At 34.2% G+C, this 21,162-nt stretch overlaps 1 protein-coding gene across 1 annotated transcript; it reads left to right on the plus strand.

Moving 5' to 3' along the window:
• Window positions 1–5,576: 5,576 nt before the first annotated feature.
• On the plus strand, window positions 5,577–6,860 carry LOC149571649 (rust resistance kinase Lr10-like). The gene has a single exon (XM_089809570.1). The coding sequence runs from the start codon at window positions 5,615–5,617 to the stop codon at window positions 6,701–6,703; it is 1,089 nt and encodes a 362-aa protein (XP_089665696.1). The 5' UTR covers window positions 5,577–5,614; the 3' UTR covers window positions 6,704–6,860.
• Window positions 6,861–21,162: the final 14,302 nt, after the last annotated feature.

Consider the following 21,162-nt stretch of genomic DNA (forward strand, 5'->3'; position numbering starts at 1 on the left):
ACCAATACATAGAGCATTCCATCACATAATCATGGTTGGGTTTATAAAGATCGAGAAATAAAACATCATCATGACATCACAATCACATAACCCCCAAGCCTCTGGTAGACTTCCTATACTGGTCAACACTAGTCAACCCAAAATCCCAAAACATTAGCATAAGGAATACACAATGTAAACACATGTTTTGGTTTTGCTAAGTGTTCAAATTTAAATTCAAATGCCAAATTTCAGTTTATGTTTCCAAGTTTAGAGAAAGAATTTAAAGGAACATTTTGTACGTTTTCCCCATGTACTATTTTTGGATGGATTAAAAGTTCCCCGTAAACTTGAGTTTCTAATTATAATATTTAAAAAATGTTTCCATCAAATTTAATTTTCATATAGTTAATATATTTTATAATCTTAAACTATTAATTAAATCTTAATAGTTAAAATTATAAAATTACAAAACTATTCATCATTATAAAGATGAATTCTTAAATCTTTTATCAACAATTTTAAATCTTTTAATAACATATTTATATATTACATATATACATATATATATTTATATTTAAATATATACATACATACATATATAATATATAATATTTATTTTCGCATTTTATAAAAATCGAATATTAATTTCGAATCATATCTCATAACAATCAAAACCGAATAACAAATTTTCTTTAACAAATTTTCAGAAAACTTATGTATGGTGACGACATCCATCCAAATCGAAGCATTTTATTTAACAACAACCAACAAACAGATTTCCTATAGTAGGGCCTATTTGGCAACGGGAATACAAATGGAATAGGCATATGTAAATTCTTAAAATTTTGAATTCTTTATTTGGATGCATCAAATTAGAATTGGAATACGAAATAAAATAGGAATACGTATTCTAGTTTTGGCCCAAAAATAAGGTTTTACAATTCCACCCAAATAGGTGGAACTGGAATACCTAGTCAGGTTTTATTTATTTTAGAAAACATAAATTTTTGGGTCCATGAATTCCCCATCAAATTCTGGCTGAACCAAACAGAGAATAGGAATATGTACCCCCATTTTCTATTTTAGAGTAAGTATTCTAGAATAGTTATTCCTATTCCCGCAGCCAAACAGACCCAACCATGAAGATGGTGTTGTGGAACGATGGAAAAAATTGAGACAGGGTCAAGGTTGGGCCCCACACCAGCCACTCTAAGAGGTCAACACTTCGAGTGTGCTGGTTAAGCCCAGCTGCCAAAGTAGGAGCGTAGAGAGGAATCCACCGAAACGATGGAAACAAATTTTTCTGTAAACGAGATTGTGAAAAGGTGAAGCAAAAATGAAGGAACAAAAAGTTACATGGCCCATGGGCTAGCACCTCCAAGCAGTTCATGCTTGTAGTGGCCTGTTAAGCCCAGCCGAAATATGAGTATTTTAGAATGTCTTAATTTGTAAGAACTAGATTACTCAACATTTTCCACATATGTAAACAACCTCAAGATGTGGAAATATATGTGGAAATATATAGAATTTGAAAAGTCAAAAGTCAATTTAATTTACACAACTATATAATTCAATCTCCATTTCCAAATGGAAATCTATACATATCAACAATTAATCGAGAAGAAATTGGAATCACAATCATTATTATATAACACCAAATTCTCTAAATACACTTACCAATACAAAGTTGACCACATGTCGATACCATAAACAAATCAAAGCACAAATGCTGGAATGAATCAGGTGAACATGACATCTTTTGTCAAAACTATGTAAATCCTACACGTGAAAACATGATTATAATATTAGCACATTGTATGATATAAAACATATATAACATAATCATATAAAAATAACATGCCATCGAACCTTAATGTCCATTTGCATGTAATCTCATCTACGAGCCATTGGAACAATGTCCATCTGCTATCATGAGATGGAAGAGTGGTCTAGGCACTTTTACCACCCAACCATGGAGTGGTTAGCTCCCTGAGGTTCTCCGGTTAAGAAGAACTACCCAACCCTAGCACAAGAAGGCTATCAACTCGACACAATTGGATCAGAAAGATCTAGTGCAGCTTTTGTGCCTAATCTATTTACACATATGTCTAGTAGAAACATACACAATGATGTGGAAGAGGGAAAACAATATAAAATAACCAATGCATCTCAATCATATGCATAAATATTTTACCGAGCTTTGGCCAAGCATCATGAACCAGTTTAGTGTAAAAGACTAGTAGGTAAATTTATAAGGAAAAATAATACATTTCCCATAGATTGCCCTCCTCTTTGATCCTACATTCAACACCCTTCCCTAAAGTCAAAGTTTATTCCCAATTACAACTTCATGAAATCCAATAAACATCTATCTCAAAAACTAGACAAAATTGTAATTTTACAGCGAGTACATAAATCTAGCAATATAATCGGAAAAACATAAACCTAGGTTATATTTACTTAATTTTTTTTAAAATATATAACCTCGTATCTTAACAACCAAAGTCATTATTTCTTGATGTTTCATATTAATGCCCCGACCTCTATAAGTTTATGAATGGAAACTCCAATCATCACTAGTGATTTTATGACCAATAGTTATTTCTCTATTATAGTCAAGCCCTCAATATCAACATAGCATAACAAAGAATGAAGAGTTTTTGAATAACATACAAAAATTTGTACACCATCAACCAAAATCTAGATACACCACTGCCTTTTTCACCAAAATGCTTTGTGAGAAAAACATTAAATCAAATCAAAGCTTCATAGATCCAAAATTTGGAGAGTTCTAATCAATGGATTGTTCAAGATTTGCCTACAATCACCTTGCACTAAGAAAATCTAAGTTTATCTATACTAGAAAATATAAGCCAAAACATCTTTTTGGGGTGTGAAATTTAACAACATATCTAGAACCGAATCAAGCATGATCAGTATTGTGTCAGCATTTGAAGCCAACAATCTCACCATAAGATATTGGAAAGTGGAATGAAATCAAAAGATAGGGTGGAGTCTATTGCATCAGATTTCTCAAAATTGTATGAAGGTATTTCACAAGATGCAAAGATGGTTTCTGATCCAGTAACCTTAACATCTGAAGATCATTGTTGGCATCACAAGCCCCCTTGTATTGGACAAGATAAAACAATTTCTCATGGTTATCCTCCTGCTTCAAAGTAAGAATAGATTAAAATTAAATAGAAATAAATGGACACACGCGGAGGACTAAACAATAATACAGGAAAATAAGATAAATGGTTGTCCTCTCAGATCTTGCAGGTGAATTCCTCAGGAGTTAATGGTTTCACAAATACATTGATTTCTTAGAAGAAATCAATTTGGAAAGAAACTATCCATATTATAATGGTGCAACTATATTAACTATCCAAATAAGAGTCAAACAATATATAACTATAAGATGCAATTTATAGGTGCTGATTTCTCTATAGAGAACAATGAAAATTAAGTGGACAGTGAACACATTAAAAAAAAATAGCTGCATCAAACTCTTGCCAACATTTTTTTTAATACTAATTTACTTCTATTTGGCATTATGAAATCTTATTTCATTCATAGCAGATTTTAAGAAATAAATCTTATGCTCTTAATAACTTTATGATGCCTACAGCAAAAATCTTCCCATAAAAATATGGAAGAAAAATACAGAAAAAATAACAATAAGAGGAACATGGTTCTCCTTTCTTTCCAATTTCTTCTATCCAACAGGCAAAAACAAATGTGGAATGAATCCCTCCACCCAATAGCTTTGTCTATGGTTTTCTCCCAGCAATTAAACGTGCCCTCTCCCTTCTTAAACAACAGGCTCTCAGTTAAAATTACTCATCCCTCCACCTAGTCTCCTTGCAGTTTTCTCCAGCCTTTCCTTATCATATTTCTTCCCTTCAATAATAATAATCAAAATAACATGCTTCCTCCTTATTTTAATGGCTTCCCTTCCTTTAATGCAATCAGCAACAAACATGATGATTCATAATTAAAAAGTTACACTTGGATTTAGAAATAAATAAACTTACACTTCTATTAAGTTTAATTTTAAACCAACTCAAGATCATGTCCATCTTCTTATGTGATTGCCATCATAATCATTAATTTTAAAATTGTTAGCAATCAATTAATTTTCCTTATTTGGATCTACGGCTACCATTTGGCTCAAGAACTTTAAATAAAATTTAAGTTCTATTAAAGCTTCCACATCTAACTCAAATCTACCATTTTCAAAATAGAAAAAAAACTATTAATTACCATTTAATTTTTCTGACTAACTACTACCATTTCAAATTCATGCTTGTAATTACTAAGGAAAAATAAATTGAAAGTATAATACTTATTTTATAATCTAAATTATAATATTTCTAAAGAAATAATATTTAATCATTCATTTCTTTTTTTTCTTTTTTTTCTTTTATGCCACATTATCATAAACAAAACATTTAATCCATCTAGATTAATTAAAATTCAAAGCAAATGATTTAAATTCAAATAAAAACAACTAAGTGTGTGTGTACGACTACACCATACAAATTTTGGACCAACCTTGTCAAGGAGCTAAACTCCTCTACCTCAACCACTCTTCTGCCTTCAATCCCTGCACACTCACAAACTCGACATCAACTATTAAGTCAGTAACGTTATCATCATGACAAATAAATAACATCTTAAATATGAATTTCTAAACATTATTCAAACACCATCAAATATAAACATGTAAAAACAACCATAATTTTAACCATTATGTCGAAAGCTCATAAGATCAACATCTAACGACTTATCATAATAACAAAATAAGTTAAATTACCCATCTAATAGCATTGACAGTAAAAGTCTATAAAGTATTCGACTCAAGTCGAGTCATACATAGTCAATCATAGTCTTAGTCAAAAAGTCAAACAACATAATCCTAATAAAAACTTGTCCAAATAATGGGTCATGATATAATTATCTTGACTTTGGAAAAAAAACTGTGTAATCGGAATCACGGTGCGTCCTGACCACGTAAGTGCTCACTTTGCTTGATGACCAGATAATCGATTCATAAATGCTGTCTCCTTTTGATTCTAATGAAATATCTCAGGATTTACCCTCTCTAATATTGAAGAGGACCTCCGAGCAACGACAGATATGTAGCAGTTGTGAATCAAGCGGCGGCCTGTGTGGGCTTACTATTCCCGTTTGTTGGCAGTTTCTTTGCTTTTGTGAAGTTTCACTCCAACAAACCACAATTTCAATAGGTACTTGGCTCAACTCTCTCTATATTTTCTTCTAAACATCCAATCAAATTTAGTTGCCTTGCAATTGGAAAACGAAAAACACAAAATTGAATTATCTCAGCTTAGTTCAATAGAATCATTATTCGCATCTACTTACCATTTACCATATTTAAACAGGCAAGAGATAAAATCATGGAAGGAGATCAAGTCATGAAACTATCAGGCAGAACTATAGCAGGTAAAGACTAACCTTTATGTGCGAATTTTAAAACTCTTCTAATTTTCTTGTGGTGCAGTCGCTAATTAATCTATATTACTACGCTTGATTTCCAGGATTAGCTATCGCGGCAAGTGCTCTCATAATAATAGTAGCACGAACTCTCGTACTTGTTTACCGAAAAATGTCATACTTCTACAAGTTTGAAGAGGCCCAAACTCATGTCGCAACCGAACCTATGAATTCAGTGACTATTGGCAAAGTGGAGAGTTTCCTCCAAAGTTATAAACATCATATGCCAACCAGATATTCATTCTCTCAGCTAGAGAAGATCACCAACAACTTTGCAAATAAATTGGGCGAAGGGGGATTCGGTGTGGTTTACAAAGGTAATCTTCCAGATGGCACTTTGGTGGCCGTCAAAATTCTTGATCAATCAAGACAGAGTGAGAGGCAGTTCATGAACGAGGTTGCAACGCTGGGAACCATTCATCACGTCCATTTGGTTCGCCTCATGGGTTACTGTTTTGAAGCGTTCAGGAGCGCACTTGTATACGAGTACATGGCCAATGGATCCCTAGAGAAGTTTCTATTTGCAGAGAAAGGAAAAGGAAAAGGAAAAGAGCAGGTGCTCAGTCGGGGTCAACTGTATTCAATTGCTTTGGGTGCAGCTCGTGGAATTGCGTATTTGCACCAAGATTGTAGCAGGCGTATCGTTCATTTTGACATTAAGCCTCACAATATATTGCTGGACACAGATTTCACACCAAAAGTAGCCGATTTCGGTCTTGCTAAACTCTCCAAGAAGGAAGAGGACCACGTATCAATCACGGTAACAAGAGGGACGCCAGGATATGTTGCGCCAGAGGTGTGGGATAAAAATTTGGGAGCTGTAACGGACAAATCAGATGTTTACAGTTTTGGAATGCTGTTACTGGAGATAGCGGGAAGGAGGAAGAACATTGACGTGCAGGCGAGTCGTTCAAGTCAATTGTATTTTCCAGAATGGGCGTTCAAATTGATAGAGAGTGGGGAGTTGGAGAAGAGGTTGAGAGAAAGAGACAGGGGAGAGATGGGAGTGGAAGATGAAGAGAAGGTGACGAGAATGGCGAAAGTAGGACTTTGGTGTATTCAATACAATTCCGTTGACCGACCGTCAATGAGCCGGGTCGTGCAAATGCTGGAAGGACGCGGTGATGATGTAAGCATTCCTCCACTACCCTTCAACCCCTCCGGCCCACCATGGGAAGAACAATTGTCATCTTCCACTTAAATATCCATGCTACAAAGACGCCAAGAAGACTTGGGACGATTGTCTATTTAGAAATGGAATGATGTAGCGAGCCATCTTTATATTACGATGAACCTTGTAGGTTTAAGGGTCACGTTGATTATTAAATTTTATATATATATATAATTCATTTTTGTCATGAATGACATTAGATGTTTTTCTAATTTTATTCTATATATATGTAGATCCCACTCTACTTGAATGGTTGATCCCGTACATCTATAGAGGGTTCATTTTTATTATTTGTGGTTTAATTTGATTACGGATGAAAAAAAATTCTTCTCTTAGGAAGCCCATGTACCCTGAACTATGAACAATTATTCAAGCTTCTTGTTGTAAATAGTGTTAGAAGTACCTGTATGAAATCTTACATTTGGGCTTTGTTTTTTTTTGCCTTTTATGGCTTATGTTTAAATTTTCCTAGGCAAATGTTCGATTAAATCATGTCGTTTAAGATTCAAAAATAATAAATAATTAAAATTGTTTTTCAAAATAATTTTAATTATCTCGTGGTTCTCATTAAACTAAGTTAATTTGCTAAATAATGCTAAGGGACTTAATTTTCCAAAGTTATGTCTTGTTGAATTTGATTGTGTAGAGTATTTTTAGCAAAATAGTTATCATGGATTGTGGAAATATGTTCTCATTAATTATCAAATTATTAAAAATTATAATTAGAAATGCTAAAAAATTAGCTCTTGTAACTTGATGGTTCTCATTTAGGGTCCATTTGGTTCATAGAATTTAAAAAACAGAGATTTCTACAAACCTTGGTTTAGCCAAATCAAGGTTTTGCAAATCTTCATTTCAATTTTTGGGATTTTACTTGAACCATTTGTTTCACTCGAAAGATGAGTGTGAAGACACATTTTTTGTGTAAGCTTGGAGTTGAAGGCAAATTTCAAAAAGTAGTCCAATCTATTGTTTTTACACTCCTTAAAAAGCATAACCAGGTTTTGATTTTCAATTCCTACTTGCTAGTAGGAAGTTGGAAAACCTGGTTTTGAGGCAAAATTGGAACTCTGGTATGCTAATTCCATTTTGCCAATTTTGAAACAAATGCAAAAAATTTCAAATCTGGATTTTGAAAAAGTCAACTACTGTCATCTTCAAGGAACCAAACAAACCCTTAAATGGTTCTAAGTGCTCAAAAAATGAATATTTATAACTGACTTTTCTAAATTTAAATCAGCAGCCACTCTATGACCAAAAACACTGGCTCAAAAGAATATACACAATCTAAATTGAAAAGTGAAAAATTAATATTCTTAATTGTGGAGACAGATTCACAATTAACCATAGTACTTCATCAAAGTCAAAGTGAAAATTATGGTCAAAGTGAAAATAATGGACGTTGGAAATGGTCAAAGACAGAACCAAAGTTGGTAATGCTCCAAAATCGAGCATTCATAACCAGTTCTTGAATAAGTCAAAACTTTAAATGAAGCGGACATACCTGAGGCGATTCTAAATGCTCCGAATTTGAGTATTCCTAAGTTCCTCTCTTCAAGAAATTGTTATGTTTTTAATCTTCGATCAGTTTCAACTTTACGTCTTCCCTGAAAACAGATTAAATGATGCCCCACCCAAATTCAATTGTTCGAAAATTGATAAACATGGATTAATAGATAGACTCCCGATGATGGTGGGTATGAATTAATCTTGACTGTCTACGGGAATCCTTCAAAGTTTCTTCGTCAAAATTCATGGGTGTTGAACATGAACCGTGCGCTCTGTATCAAAATCATTGTAAGATTGCGCAGGATTTAAAATACACGTGCAAGACCATTGCCAATTCAAAGAACATGCACAAAACTGTCACCCAGTAAGCCTAGAGCGTAAATGGAGTCCAGATAACCTGTTGGTGTCGGAGCAAACGCACATACCGAAACTGCGATTGTGAACCCGATAGCCAAGCTCAATGAAGGCTCACGCTACTTAGTAGAAGAATGTGGAAGGATGAGTTGCGCCTCTTCAGATAAAGTAGCGCTCAAGGTGGAGAAACAGTCTTGCTATGCACCTGAATTTTGAAATATGAAGCCAGCTATCTTTTCCTTACTTTGCCAAAATATAGTACATTTATAGGCATTGTTCTACTTAACAAAAATTTAGATTTTTCTATGTACAGGTAGCTGGAGTACTTTGAGTGGCAAATGCATTCTCTATGCCATTTAAAGCATGTTGTTCTAAATGAAACTAAATTACTGTAAACTTTGGCACACTAAGGAACAATATGGCTCATTGCAACAAGTGCAATGTAGATACCGAATACACATTCACATTGCTTGAATTGCATTCTGACCACTTAAAGTAAAACTCAAATACAATGTACTTTACAGAAACACATTTTTGCTTGTGTATTTCCACAGCTTGAGCATTGTACAATATGTATAAAGAATATGTTAAAAAAAAAAATCAAAATAGTGTTTGCAATTCATGGCCTCCACAAAGAATCAAAATTCATACTCAACCATGACAATGACATTGTTGACTATGAAGAAAATACCATGCTTCATTTACAATCCTCAAATTTAGTAACACACATTCCACACCTACATTCAAATTGAAAATTTCATCATATATCTATACAACAACACTTTATAATCTTATATTTGACACAATATATGCTAATAACTTTGTATTTTGCAAATGATCAAACTCTACATACAGTACACAAAAAAAGAATTTGGGCATGGAAACAGTGATACAATTTTTCTTTACAAATAATATTGCAAATAATAGTATTTTAAAGTTCCTATATACTGTCAGAAGTTGAACTTGAGTTTGGATTGATTTGATGGCACATGGAGATTTGAAACATCTTGTTCAATGTTGGAATAATCAATACTTTAAACAATTTTTGATATTGACTTTGATGTTCCTACTAATAACTAGCCTCTTCAATATATCCATTTCATTTAAGCTAACTATTCTTTAAATTATAGTTTTTTAATTTAAATTTCAATTCATGTTATATATTGTCTTTTGAGTTTTCTCTGAACCTGGGCCTTTACAATTTGACATAGTATTATGGATCGATGATAGTCATTATTTTTATAATTGGACTGAGGGGTGAGTTAATTCTTATGTTAAATTATGATATTTAAATTTGTAGTATTAGAGAAACTCTTTGATAACACATGAGAAGATACATTCACCTTTAAAGATAGAATCAATAATGCCATTCTTTGACAACATAGATCTAGAACCTAACATCCTTTCCATGAATAAAATATAATCATCTTATATTTGGCTACATACACACTTTTAATATAGACTTTGATTTCTAATTGTATAATTCATGATTGCTTTTCACAACAAAACATATATTAATTTGGTACATATGAAATGGTGTCTGTGACTTGGTTCCTCAAAATATGAAGGATGTGTTTGGATTTGAACTTCTGAGATATTAGTTGTGTGCATAGGTGCATCTCTGCAAAGTATTTCGCCAAATAACTATGTTGTTTGGGTTGATGAACTTGAAGCCATTGGTCTAGTGGATTGCCTTCACACTATTTCTGATGATGCAGTTATCCACTTGGATGATAACAAAAATAAATTTGAATAGGCAACTCTAAAAATATAAAATTTTAGGATGATTGTATTCAATTAAATTTTGGGGCAGTCAAATTGTTTTATATGAAAATTTAGTGCAATTGAAATGTATTTGATTAAATATCCACTTGTGTAGATTATATAAAAGCTTGAAAATTAATGGCATCTTTTGACTCATAAATTAATAACATGAGCTTCCTCAAGATAATGCCAACTATATTTATTTGGGGACTAGTTTATAGTTTTTCCTAGTCAACAATATTTTGCATTTGGATTCATTTACTTTCTTTGTTTCTAAGCAGATTATATTTGACAACTTTTTGTATGTTTTCATCTATTAAAATTTAAATACATTGAAGAGTCTTGTAACATTTGACTTATCTTTATATATTATTTTTATTATGATTCAATGGATAGGGCATATATTTTTATATCATTCTAATTAGAAAATAATAGTTGTAAGATACTATGATGTAATAAAAGGAAATATTATATTACTTTAGAATAATTTTATATATCATATTACTTTACTATAGAATTATTCTATATTTTTCTAGGTTATGTAAATATAGAACATTATTTATTTAATATACTTTGATATATACAATGAATTCACACTATAAAGATATTATTTAATATTTATTACATACAACAAAATATTTAAATACAACTTATTTCTTTGGTTAAAAATTATCTAGAATTATTTCTTTTATTTTAACAAAATTAAATTAAATTGTGAAATAAATATAACTATAAGATATTAATCATTCTTTTTATTAGATTCTTTGAAAACATAAAAAATTAAAAATTGTAAAGCAACTCTAATAGGTATTGAGCTTCTAACAACAATTATACCACTAGTGACTTCCAATTAGTGCTATTGTTAAACAAATTATGTACTACTAACATGGCAAGTACTGGCCACTCCATGACACTTGTTTAATATATGTCTCAATACACTTGAGAAAAATTTTCAACTCACCTATTGTAGAAATTTTGCACTTCTGATTGGGTTGCTATTCAAATTTAGAAGGTTGAGAAAATTTAAAATTTGCTCCCTGGCTATGGGTGTCAAAGAAGCTTTCTTTGTTTTATTGGGTTTCTCCATCCTTTTGAAGTGTCCTTGTTTTCACCATTTGGGTTGCTGAGAAACCACATGCCTTCAGTTTTGTTATGGGCTTTTAAAACCCTGTAGATTTCGAATCTACTTATTGGTTATGAATGGAATGCATGGAAAACATTATTCTCTACCTTGAAAGGTAAACACTAAAAATTATGTTGTCTATATAGCCATTTCTACAAATGTTGAAACGACGCACCCACGAGACCTTTTCATGGCTTTTGGATGAGCACACAATTATTTTGTGTTGAATACTTTCTTCAAAAAATTGGACACATCTTTTTATATCAATAAGTGAGTGAAAGAAAGTAAGAGTTGTATAAAAAATCATAAAAGGTCATCAAAATAAATTATTGAGAAAACTGCAAGACTTTGTTCTTTTTAAACCTCGATTGAAACTGGGGGACTAATTGACCGATCCCTTACTAGTTTAGTCGGCCCCCTACACACACATCTATAAGAGTAGGAACATTTTTACTTGAAAGCGTGTCATTTATTCAACAAACCCAAGAACTCCTTAAAAATTGTGCCCTATTTTTGAAGAATGTGCAGGAAGACCAAGCTATGAGATGCTCGCGGCTAGTCCATCGTGACCAAATTACAATCCACATATAATACCTATTTTCAAATGATGTCCCATCTTTTGCCTTAGCATAATGCAAAGGCTATGTAGCGGACAAAATTGCTAACTATTATAATTTATTACTTTTTTGAAATTTACAAAAAAAGTCAATTTATAATTTTAATATAAATTTAATTTTAAATCTTCAACATCTACCCAGCCCACAGAATGGGTATTAATATTAAATTAAAAGAGTGAAGATGATGCTTAAAATGTGGAATGTCCCCTTTACTTGTAGCACCAGTTAATACTTTGTCCACATTTAGAATGAGTAGGTACTAGGAACCAATCTTCCACTCCAATTCAAACAACTAAGATTGTGGTTGGTTCACTTGAGTCAATTAAGTGGTTGGAACTTGGTCATAAAATTGATTCCTAGTTGCCAATTGCCACCAGTAGATTTTGAAGACAATAATAAGAAGAAATAACAAATGTTGGCTTACCGTTGGATAACTATTTCAATTATGATGCTATGGCCCAAGGTGTCTCCATAAAATATGACAATCGTTTGGGTATTGCTCTCCAGTCTATTCATACCAATACACTTAACACCAACAAATAACTAGGAGTTGTTCGGTTAGCTGCCTATGTTCGAGGTGATTCATTTAGTTTCATCAATGTTTTGGTTTGAATTGCTATTATTGGATATATTAGAGTTGGCTTATTTAAAATTATAAATTGACAGTTTTGTAAATGTGAAAGGATTAATAAATTATAGTATTTAGCCATTTTGTCTGCTGCATAGTTATTTGGATAAAATTGTAGTTCGACTTCATGGAATGGGCTTGGGCTCCTTTTTTGTGGAATTGGTGATGGCATAATAATTTTTTAAGGGGGCTAAAGGTTTGTTTGAAATCTTTTAGGAGCTCCACATTTTTAGCCCTCTCAATTTAAGTTGGTGAGAATAAGGTGATGCTGATTTGCCAACAACCTACTCTTCATTTTCCCACCAAACAAATTTATGAATATATATAATTTTTAATTTTAAAATTGATGAGACAACCAACTTTGTTAATTTAAGAGCTAATTTTTTTTAAAGCAACTTCCCTTTTTAAATATTCGTAGGGCATGACAAAGCCGAAGCTCTAGCCCCTTGAAAAAAGTGTCATTGGAAAGAATGAAAAAATAACAGGGCAAATCGCCAAACATTTGTAAAAAGAACAGTGCTCTAGCAATCCAAATCTTCAAATGCTTAATTACTGAAGTCTATCATTAAAACAGGCACAAATGTTCTCCAATCCAGACTTTTTTTCCCTCTCGCGAAAGGATCTTCTTGGTTCTGCGACCAAATAATTGTTACTATAACCCGTTGATACGTGTCCCAAAAATCCCGTTGGTATGCATCTCAGAAAAAACATGCTTCTGTATAAGTGCCCAGAAAAAACATGCTTCTAATTGACATTTAGGTAAAAAATTACATCCATTTGAGCAGCAACCTTATTGTCATTTACTTCAATACTCACCTTAAACTTATTGTTTCAAATTTCAACTGATGCACCATATATTTATCTATGACAAAACGAATGAAATGCAAACGAACTGACCAGACAATGAAGAGTTATACCTTTCAGAACCAATTTTGTAATGAGATCTGGTGATTCTATAATAAATATATGTTTTAAGGAAAAAAGATATTCCCAATTATGCAAATGGAGAAAGTGTGGCGGTACATTCAGTATAATATCTAATACATTTCTATACGATGTGGCTGGTGCTCCAAGTTCCGTTTACCATTTCTGTAAAATACATTTACAACATCTTATGCTTTTTCACATTCATTAGGTTTCTTGTTTCTTTTTTATCAGATGTTTGTGATGCTCCACTCGGTGCTGTTAGTTCTCATATAATCAAATTAATATACAATCCAGCTTTTTCCATTACAAGTCGATAGTTCCAAATGTCAAAAGATAATGTTCCAGCTTGCATTCTATTCTTCATGGATAAGCTGAAAGATAAGTACCATGCATGTCTTCAAGATAAAGCTGTCCAATTACAAGAATCGAGGGCCTTGAGAAAAATAGCTCAATATGTCTGTGGTGCTTGGCACCAAAGGCCTTCCACCTACTTCATTACATGTAAAGGTTAGCATGCAGGACACATTCAACATTGTCAATTTAGGAAATAAGTTAGTCTTAATTGGTTTAAAAGATTTATTATTCTTAATTAGTATTAAAGAACCTGTTCTTCTGCTTCGTTACTCAACTATTCATGTCAATGGAAAGCTCTTATAATTTTTAATCATAAAGAGGCTTCGCAAATTTTAAAGAAGTTTTGAAAACTTTATGGGATTTCATGTCAATGCTCAATTTTTGTGCTTAACAGGTGAAATTTTTAACTTAATGGGTATCGGGGATTACAATATTGTTGCAGTGCCATTTAATGTACATTCTAAGACGGTGTGCTTGTGTGAATATGGCAGATGCTGGCAACTGTATTTTGGCATATACAAAGAAAAATTGAAGTGCCTAAGCAGCAAAAATTTAGAATCCCACATTACATTTTGTGTATTTGTATTGTTCCTGCATTACTATTTTGTATGTTAATACAGTATACATGAATCTTGACTGCATTGTAACTAATGTTATGGATGATGGCTTCGAAATAGTTTGTGAGTTTTCTTTGTCACAAGTCACTTGAAGACATTTGTATATTTCAGATATATAACAAAATTTATCGTGTATTTCAAGAGAAAAGATATTTGTGGCCCAAAATACAAAATTTTAAATCATTTGAAAGTGCAACAAACTCCTTTTTTAAATGTATTTACTGGGACATTAAAGATGTTATTCATTACGTATTAATCCGATTTTGGTTATATTTGAATGAACTACAATGCCATCTGTCCATACCTACTTCCATTGCATGATGTTTTCTAACCACCTACCTATGAAAGTCACATTATTTCTATATCACATCCAGATTCTGTCAACACTCACACGGACTAGATAAGCTTGTACTTCACTTTTCTTGGTTTCTATTTTCATCTACATATCTCTACTCTTCTTTCTACTAATTTTTGGAGGAACTTTGACTTACTGGTCACTTGTTTCTTTTCTCCACATACCCCTTTCTGCCTTTCCTGCAGCATGTATTTTGAAAGATTCGGTTTTAATTAGCATCCATCTATTCCAGAGCAGGAGCGAAGAGAGGAATCCACCGAGACGATGGAAATGAACTGTTCCGTAAACGGAATTGTGAAAAAGTTGAGTGAAAACGGAGGAACAGAAAGTTACGTGGGTCCCACAGGCCGGCACCTCCAAGCAGTTGATGCTTGTAGTGGTCTGTTAAGCCTGACCTAAATTTGAGTATTTTAGAATGTCTTAATTATCTTGACTTTGGAAAAACAAAAACCGTGTAATCGGAATCATGGTGCGTCCTGACCACGTAAGTGCTCACTTTGCTTGATGACCAGATAATCGATTCATAAATGCTACCTCGTTTTGATTCTAATGAAATATTGAAGAGAACCTACGACAGATATGTAGCAATTGTGAATCAAGCGGCGGCCTGTGTGGGTTTACTATTCCCGTTTCTTGGCAGTTTCTTTGCTTCTGTGAAGTTTCACTCCAACAAACCACATTTTCACTAGTTACTTGGCTCAATTCTCTCTATATTTTCTTCTAAACATCCAATTAAATTTAGTTGGCTTACAATTGGAAAACGAAAAACACGAAATTGAATTATCTCAGCTTAGTTCAAGAGAATCATTATTCGCATCTACTCACCATTTACCATATTTAAACAGGCAAGAGATAAAATCATGGAAGGAGATCAAGTCATGAATGTTGAGAAACATGTGTCTCAACCTTGTAATTCTTTCTTGGAAAATTACAGAATTTGTTTGTGGAAGTTTTCCACTTGTTTATGCATTGGAAAATGGTTAGTGAGTTGTTAAAATGAGTCTTGTCCATAGTAGAATATAGGTAGGTCATTTTTAGAGCCTTGATGACTCATTTTGTGACTTTTATGGGGGTCTAGATTAAGAGACAAAATTGTGGACGGGATTACTATTTTAACCGTTGTTTTTCCATATTGGAAATGTAAATGTCAAAATGGGTAACATGTGGCATGGTAGTTTTGCCCATGGTTTTGTAAAACCATAAGTGGTTTTCAAGTTGTAAAATCACTATAAAAGGAGGGCTTGGGGAGGTGTTTGTGTAATTGAGTTTAGTTTGCAAGACTGGTGCTAGAAGGAGTCTCTTCAAGTTCGAGTTGTGGTGATGCGCTCCTGTAAGAACTTGCATTGCAAGTGTATTGTAATCATCTTGGTTTGATAATACATTGTGCGAGTTTTGGAGGGTGGGGTTTTTCTCCTGGTAGGGTTTCCCCACGGTAATCACTGTGTTGTGTGTTCTTTGTTATTTTGATTATGTTATTATGCATTTCTTGAAATCTTTGCAATAGTTACTTTGATTTGCATAATCATCCTCTCAAAGATTAGCGTAGGAAGCGATTCCATGCACCTTTGCTTCCTTACAAGTAGTATCAGAGCCTGGCTAGTTTTGGTTCTATTTGTTGGGTACAGGGTTTTTTGAGCTAATCAAGGTTTGAGTGGGAGCTTGTGCAGAGCAATTCATTTTTGTGTTGCAGGATTGAAAACATGGCAAGCATGTTAGGGAGAATTGATGTTGAAAAATTTTCTGGCACAAACTTTGAGATGTGGAAGCAGAAGATGGAAGATCTATTGTCTGATCGGGATCTATGGGATGCAATTGATGAGAACACGCTGAGACTCACAGATCTAACATTAGCCGCACAATATGATGTGACTGATAAAAAAGCTAAAGGCCTCATCAGATTGTGTCTTGCAAAATCGATTCTGATTAATGTCCATGAAGAACCTACCGCGAAGAAGCTTTGAAAAAATCTTAGTGAGATCTATCGAGCGAAATCACTTGTGAATAAGATTTTCTTGAGGAAGAAGTTGTATTCCTTGAGAATGAAAGAAGGTGAACAAATTTTTGAGCATCTGGAAAGGTTTAATATGTTGGTGACTCAGTTGACCTCAGTAGGGGTGCCAATGGATGAAGAAGAAAGGTGTCAAATCTTGTTATGTTCATTGTCAGACTCATGGGATAGTCTTGTGATGGCTATAGGGAGCACTTCAGTTGTCTTGAAGATGGAGGACGTTGTTGGTTCTCTACTTTCTGAGGAGATGAGAAGGAAGGTCTCTCTGAATGCCAAAGAGGCTTTGAGTGTTAGTGGAAGACCAAAAGAAAGAGGCAACAATGAAAAGCAGCATGGCCATTCTAAGTCCAAAAATAAGGGGAGATCGAAATCCCCTAGTAAGTCCAAGGTAATCTGCTAGAATTGCGGAAAACTTGGACACTTCTGAAAGGACTGCAAAGAGGAGAAGAAAAAGAAGAAGAAGAAGCAAGATTCTGATTCTGAGTCCAAGAAGGAAGATGGAGATGCTTTAATTGCAGCCTTGGCCACTCATGCAGGTGAAAATGCATGGTTAATAGATTCAAGTGCATCTTGCCACATGACTCCTAATAGGAACTGGTTTAGTAAGTATGAAAATTTTGATGGTGGTAAGGTGTATTTGGGTGATAATTCAGTACTTGATATTGTTGGTCGTGGAAGTATTCGTGTGAAATTTTCTGATGGTAGAATTAGAAGATTTGATAGTGTCTTGCATATCCTTGGACTAGCAAGGAATTTGTTATCTGTTAGTAAGCTAATAGATGCGGGTGTACATGTACAGTTTTTGGAAGCAAGTGTAAAAATGGTGAGAGGCACTATGGTAATAGCAAGAGGAAGTAGATTGGGTACATTGTACCAACTTGATGCATGCACAGTCCAGTGCAATAGTACTTCTAATAAGATTGTGAAAAAGACTACTCAGTTGGAGAAGGAGAGAGTTTCTCTTTCAATAGATGGTCGTGGTTTTTGGGTACCCAAGGGTGCTCTGTCTACCGAATCAAAGTTTCCTACAGAGAAGACTATGTTATGGCACCAGAGACTTGGCCACATAGGTGAGAAGGGCCTACAGATCTTGAAAAATAAGAACCTTGTTGATGGGTTGAATGACTGCAATCTTGAGTTTGATTTTTGTGAGCATTGTATCTATGGTAAACAAAACTGCATTCAGTTTTACTCGAGTTCTCATAAGTCTTCATGTATTTTGGATCTAATTCATTCAGATGTATTTGGTCCAATTGATGTTCCTTCTATTGGTAGATCAGTTTATTATTTTTCTTTCATTGATGATTTTAGTAGAAGAACATGGGTTTATTTCCTTAGGAGTAAAGCTGAAGTTTTTAGTCATTTCAAAGAATTTAAAGCAATGGTTGAATTGCAGACTAGAAAGAAAATAAAATGCTTGAGAACTGATAATGGTGGTGAATTTTGCTCCAATATTTTTGACACATTTTGTAAAGATTGTGGTATTAAAAGAGAGAAGACAACTCCGTATTCTCCACAGCAGAATGGAGTTGTAGAAAGAATGAATAGGACCTTGATGGAGAAGGCTAGGAGTATGCTGAGTGGTGCTAGACTAGAACAAAAGTTCTGGGTTGAAGCTATAGCCACTGCCTGCTACCTGATAAACAGGTCTCCTACATCAGCTCTTGTTGATAAGACGTCAATGGAAGCGTGGTCGGGCCACAAGCCTTCACTTAGACATCTGAGAGTGTTTGGTTGTGAGGCATATGCTCATGTGCCAAAGGAGAAGTGAACAAAATTGGACAACAAAGCTGTCAAATGTATCTTCATCGGATATAGTTATGGTGTGAAAGGGGACAAGCTTTGGGATCCTGTTGCACAAAAGGTATTTTATTCTAGAAGTGTTATTTTTAGAGAAACTAAGCCTTCTTCTATTACAATGTAGCCAGAAAAAATTAAAGAAAAGAAAGATGTGATTCAACTTCCTGCTACACCTAAGAAAGTTGAAGCAAGGCCCTTAGAAAGACGAGATGTTGAAGAGAGCTCTACGAGTTCTGAATCATCAGAGGAAGAGGGATAACCTAATCATGAACCTGAACCTCCTGAACCTAAACCAGATCTTGTTCGAAGATCTACTAGACAAAAGAAACCACCTGAAAGGTATGGGTATTCTCCTAATGATTGGAGGTGCATATTTGCATTGAATGCTAACATTGATGAATCGAGATCTGTAGAAGAGGCTCTTGGTATGAATGATTCAGAGTCTTGGAAAATAGCCATGGATGAAGAAATGGTAGCTCTTAAGAGGAATCGAACATGGGACCTTGTACCATTGCCTGAAGGACGGAAGCCTGTTGGTTGTAAATGGGTGTTCAAAAGGAAGATGGGTTCAGATGGAAGCATTGAGAAGTATAAAGTACGTTTGGTTGCAAAAGGTTACTCTCAAGTTGAGAGAGTAGATTATGGTAAGATTTTTTCTCCAGTAGCCAAAATGACATCCATTAGATTTTTTCTTTCTATTGCAGTAGCTTATGATCTAGAGATCGAGCAAATGGATGTGAAAACTGCTTTCCTTCATGGAGATTTGGAGGAAGAAATTTACATGTCACAGCTAGAGCACTATATGGTGAAAGGTAAAAGTCATTTGGTCTGTAAATTGAAGAAATCCTTGTATGGTTTAAAACAGAGTCCTAGGATGTGGTACCAAAAGTTTGATACATATGTGTTGAGTTTGGGATTTCTACGATCTAAATCTTATCACTATATATATTTCAAATCTGATGGTGATGGTTTCCTAGTTATTGCCTTGTATGTCGATGACATGTTGTTTATTGGCAAAGGAAAAGGTTTGATTGTAGAGTTAAAATCTCAACTCTCAATAAAGTTTGAAATGAAAGATCTTGGTGCAGCTAGGCACATTCTGGGAATGGAGATTATACGAGATCAATGGAACAGAAAGCTTTGGCTAGGCCAAAGTAAGTATGTTGGTACTATTTTAAAAAGATTCAATATGCAGGATGCAAGACCATTGAGTGTTCCTGTTACTATGGGAACAAAGCTTTCTAGCTCACAGTGTCCTACATCCCCATTGGAGATTGAAGAGATGAGTCGAGTACCATATTAGAGTGTTGTTGGAAGTTTGATGTATGCTATGGTTTGTACAAGACCAGACATTGCCCAAGCAGTGGGAGTACTTTCCCGTTATATGTCTAATCCAGGAAGAGCACATTGGGATGCAATAAAAAGAGTTTTCAGATACTTGTGGGGTACCTCAGAGTACTCAATATGTTTTCATGGAACAGGAAGTGAGCATTCCTTGGATATTCGAGGCTATGTGGATTCAGACTGGGCTGGTGATGTTGATAGAAGAAGATCCACCAATGCATATGTGTTTACATTATTTGGTGGTGCAATCAGTTGGATGAGTAAGCGACAGGTTGTGGTTGCTTTTTCCACTACTAAGGCAGAGTATATGGCAGCTACTCATGCCTGCAAAGAAGCCATTTGGCTAAAGAGATTGTGTTCAGATATAGAGTTCAAACAGGGTGCAGTGACAATTTATAGTGACAGCTAGAGTTCAATTTGCCTAGCGAAGAACTCGACTTTTCATGCGAGGACCAAGCACATTGATGTACAATATCATTTTGTGAGAGATATGATCGAGGACGGCAAGGTGAAGCTGGAAAAGGTAGAGACTTTCGTGAATGTTGCTAATGCATTAACTAAGCCCGTGAGCACAGAAAAATTCAGATGGTGTTCAGAGTCTATGGGCCTTTCAGCCCCTAGCAATTAAGTCCATGATATTTTGGATCCCCTGACTCTTGCAAAGTGTTCAACAAGTGGGAGAATGTTGAGAAACATGTGTCTCAACCTTGCAATCCTTTCTTGGAAAATTCCAGAATTTGTTTGTGGAAGTTTTCCTCTTGTTCATGCATTGAAAAATGGTTAGTGAGTTGTTAAAATGAGTCTTGTCCATAGTAGAATATAGGTAGGTCATTTTTAGAGCCTTGATGACTCATTTTGTGACTTTTATGGGGGTCTAGACTAAGAGACAAAATTGTGGATGGGATTACTATTTTAACCTGGTTGTTTTTCCATATTGGAAATGTAAATGTCAAAATGGGTAACATGTGGCATGGTAGTTTTGCCCACGGTTTTGTAAAACATAAGTGGTTTCCAGGTTGTAAAATCACTATAAAAGGAGGGCTTGGGGAGGTGTTTGTTTAATTGAGTTTAGTTTGCAAAACTAGTGCT

Source organism: Cupressus sempervirens, chromosome 2 (assembly GCF_028749045.1).
Source record: "Cupressus sempervirens isolate cs-2001-9-10 chromosome 2, ASM2874904v1, whole genome shotgun sequence".
Taxonomy (NCBI): Eukaryota; Viridiplantae; Streptophyta; class Pinopsida; order Cupressales; family Cupressaceae; genus Cupressus; species Cupressus sempervirens.

Coding starts and splice junctions, on each gene's coding strand:
- LOC149571649 (XM_089809570.1), top strand. CDS start 5,615: ATGTCATACTTCTACAAGTTTGAAGAGGCCCAAACTCATGTCGCAACC.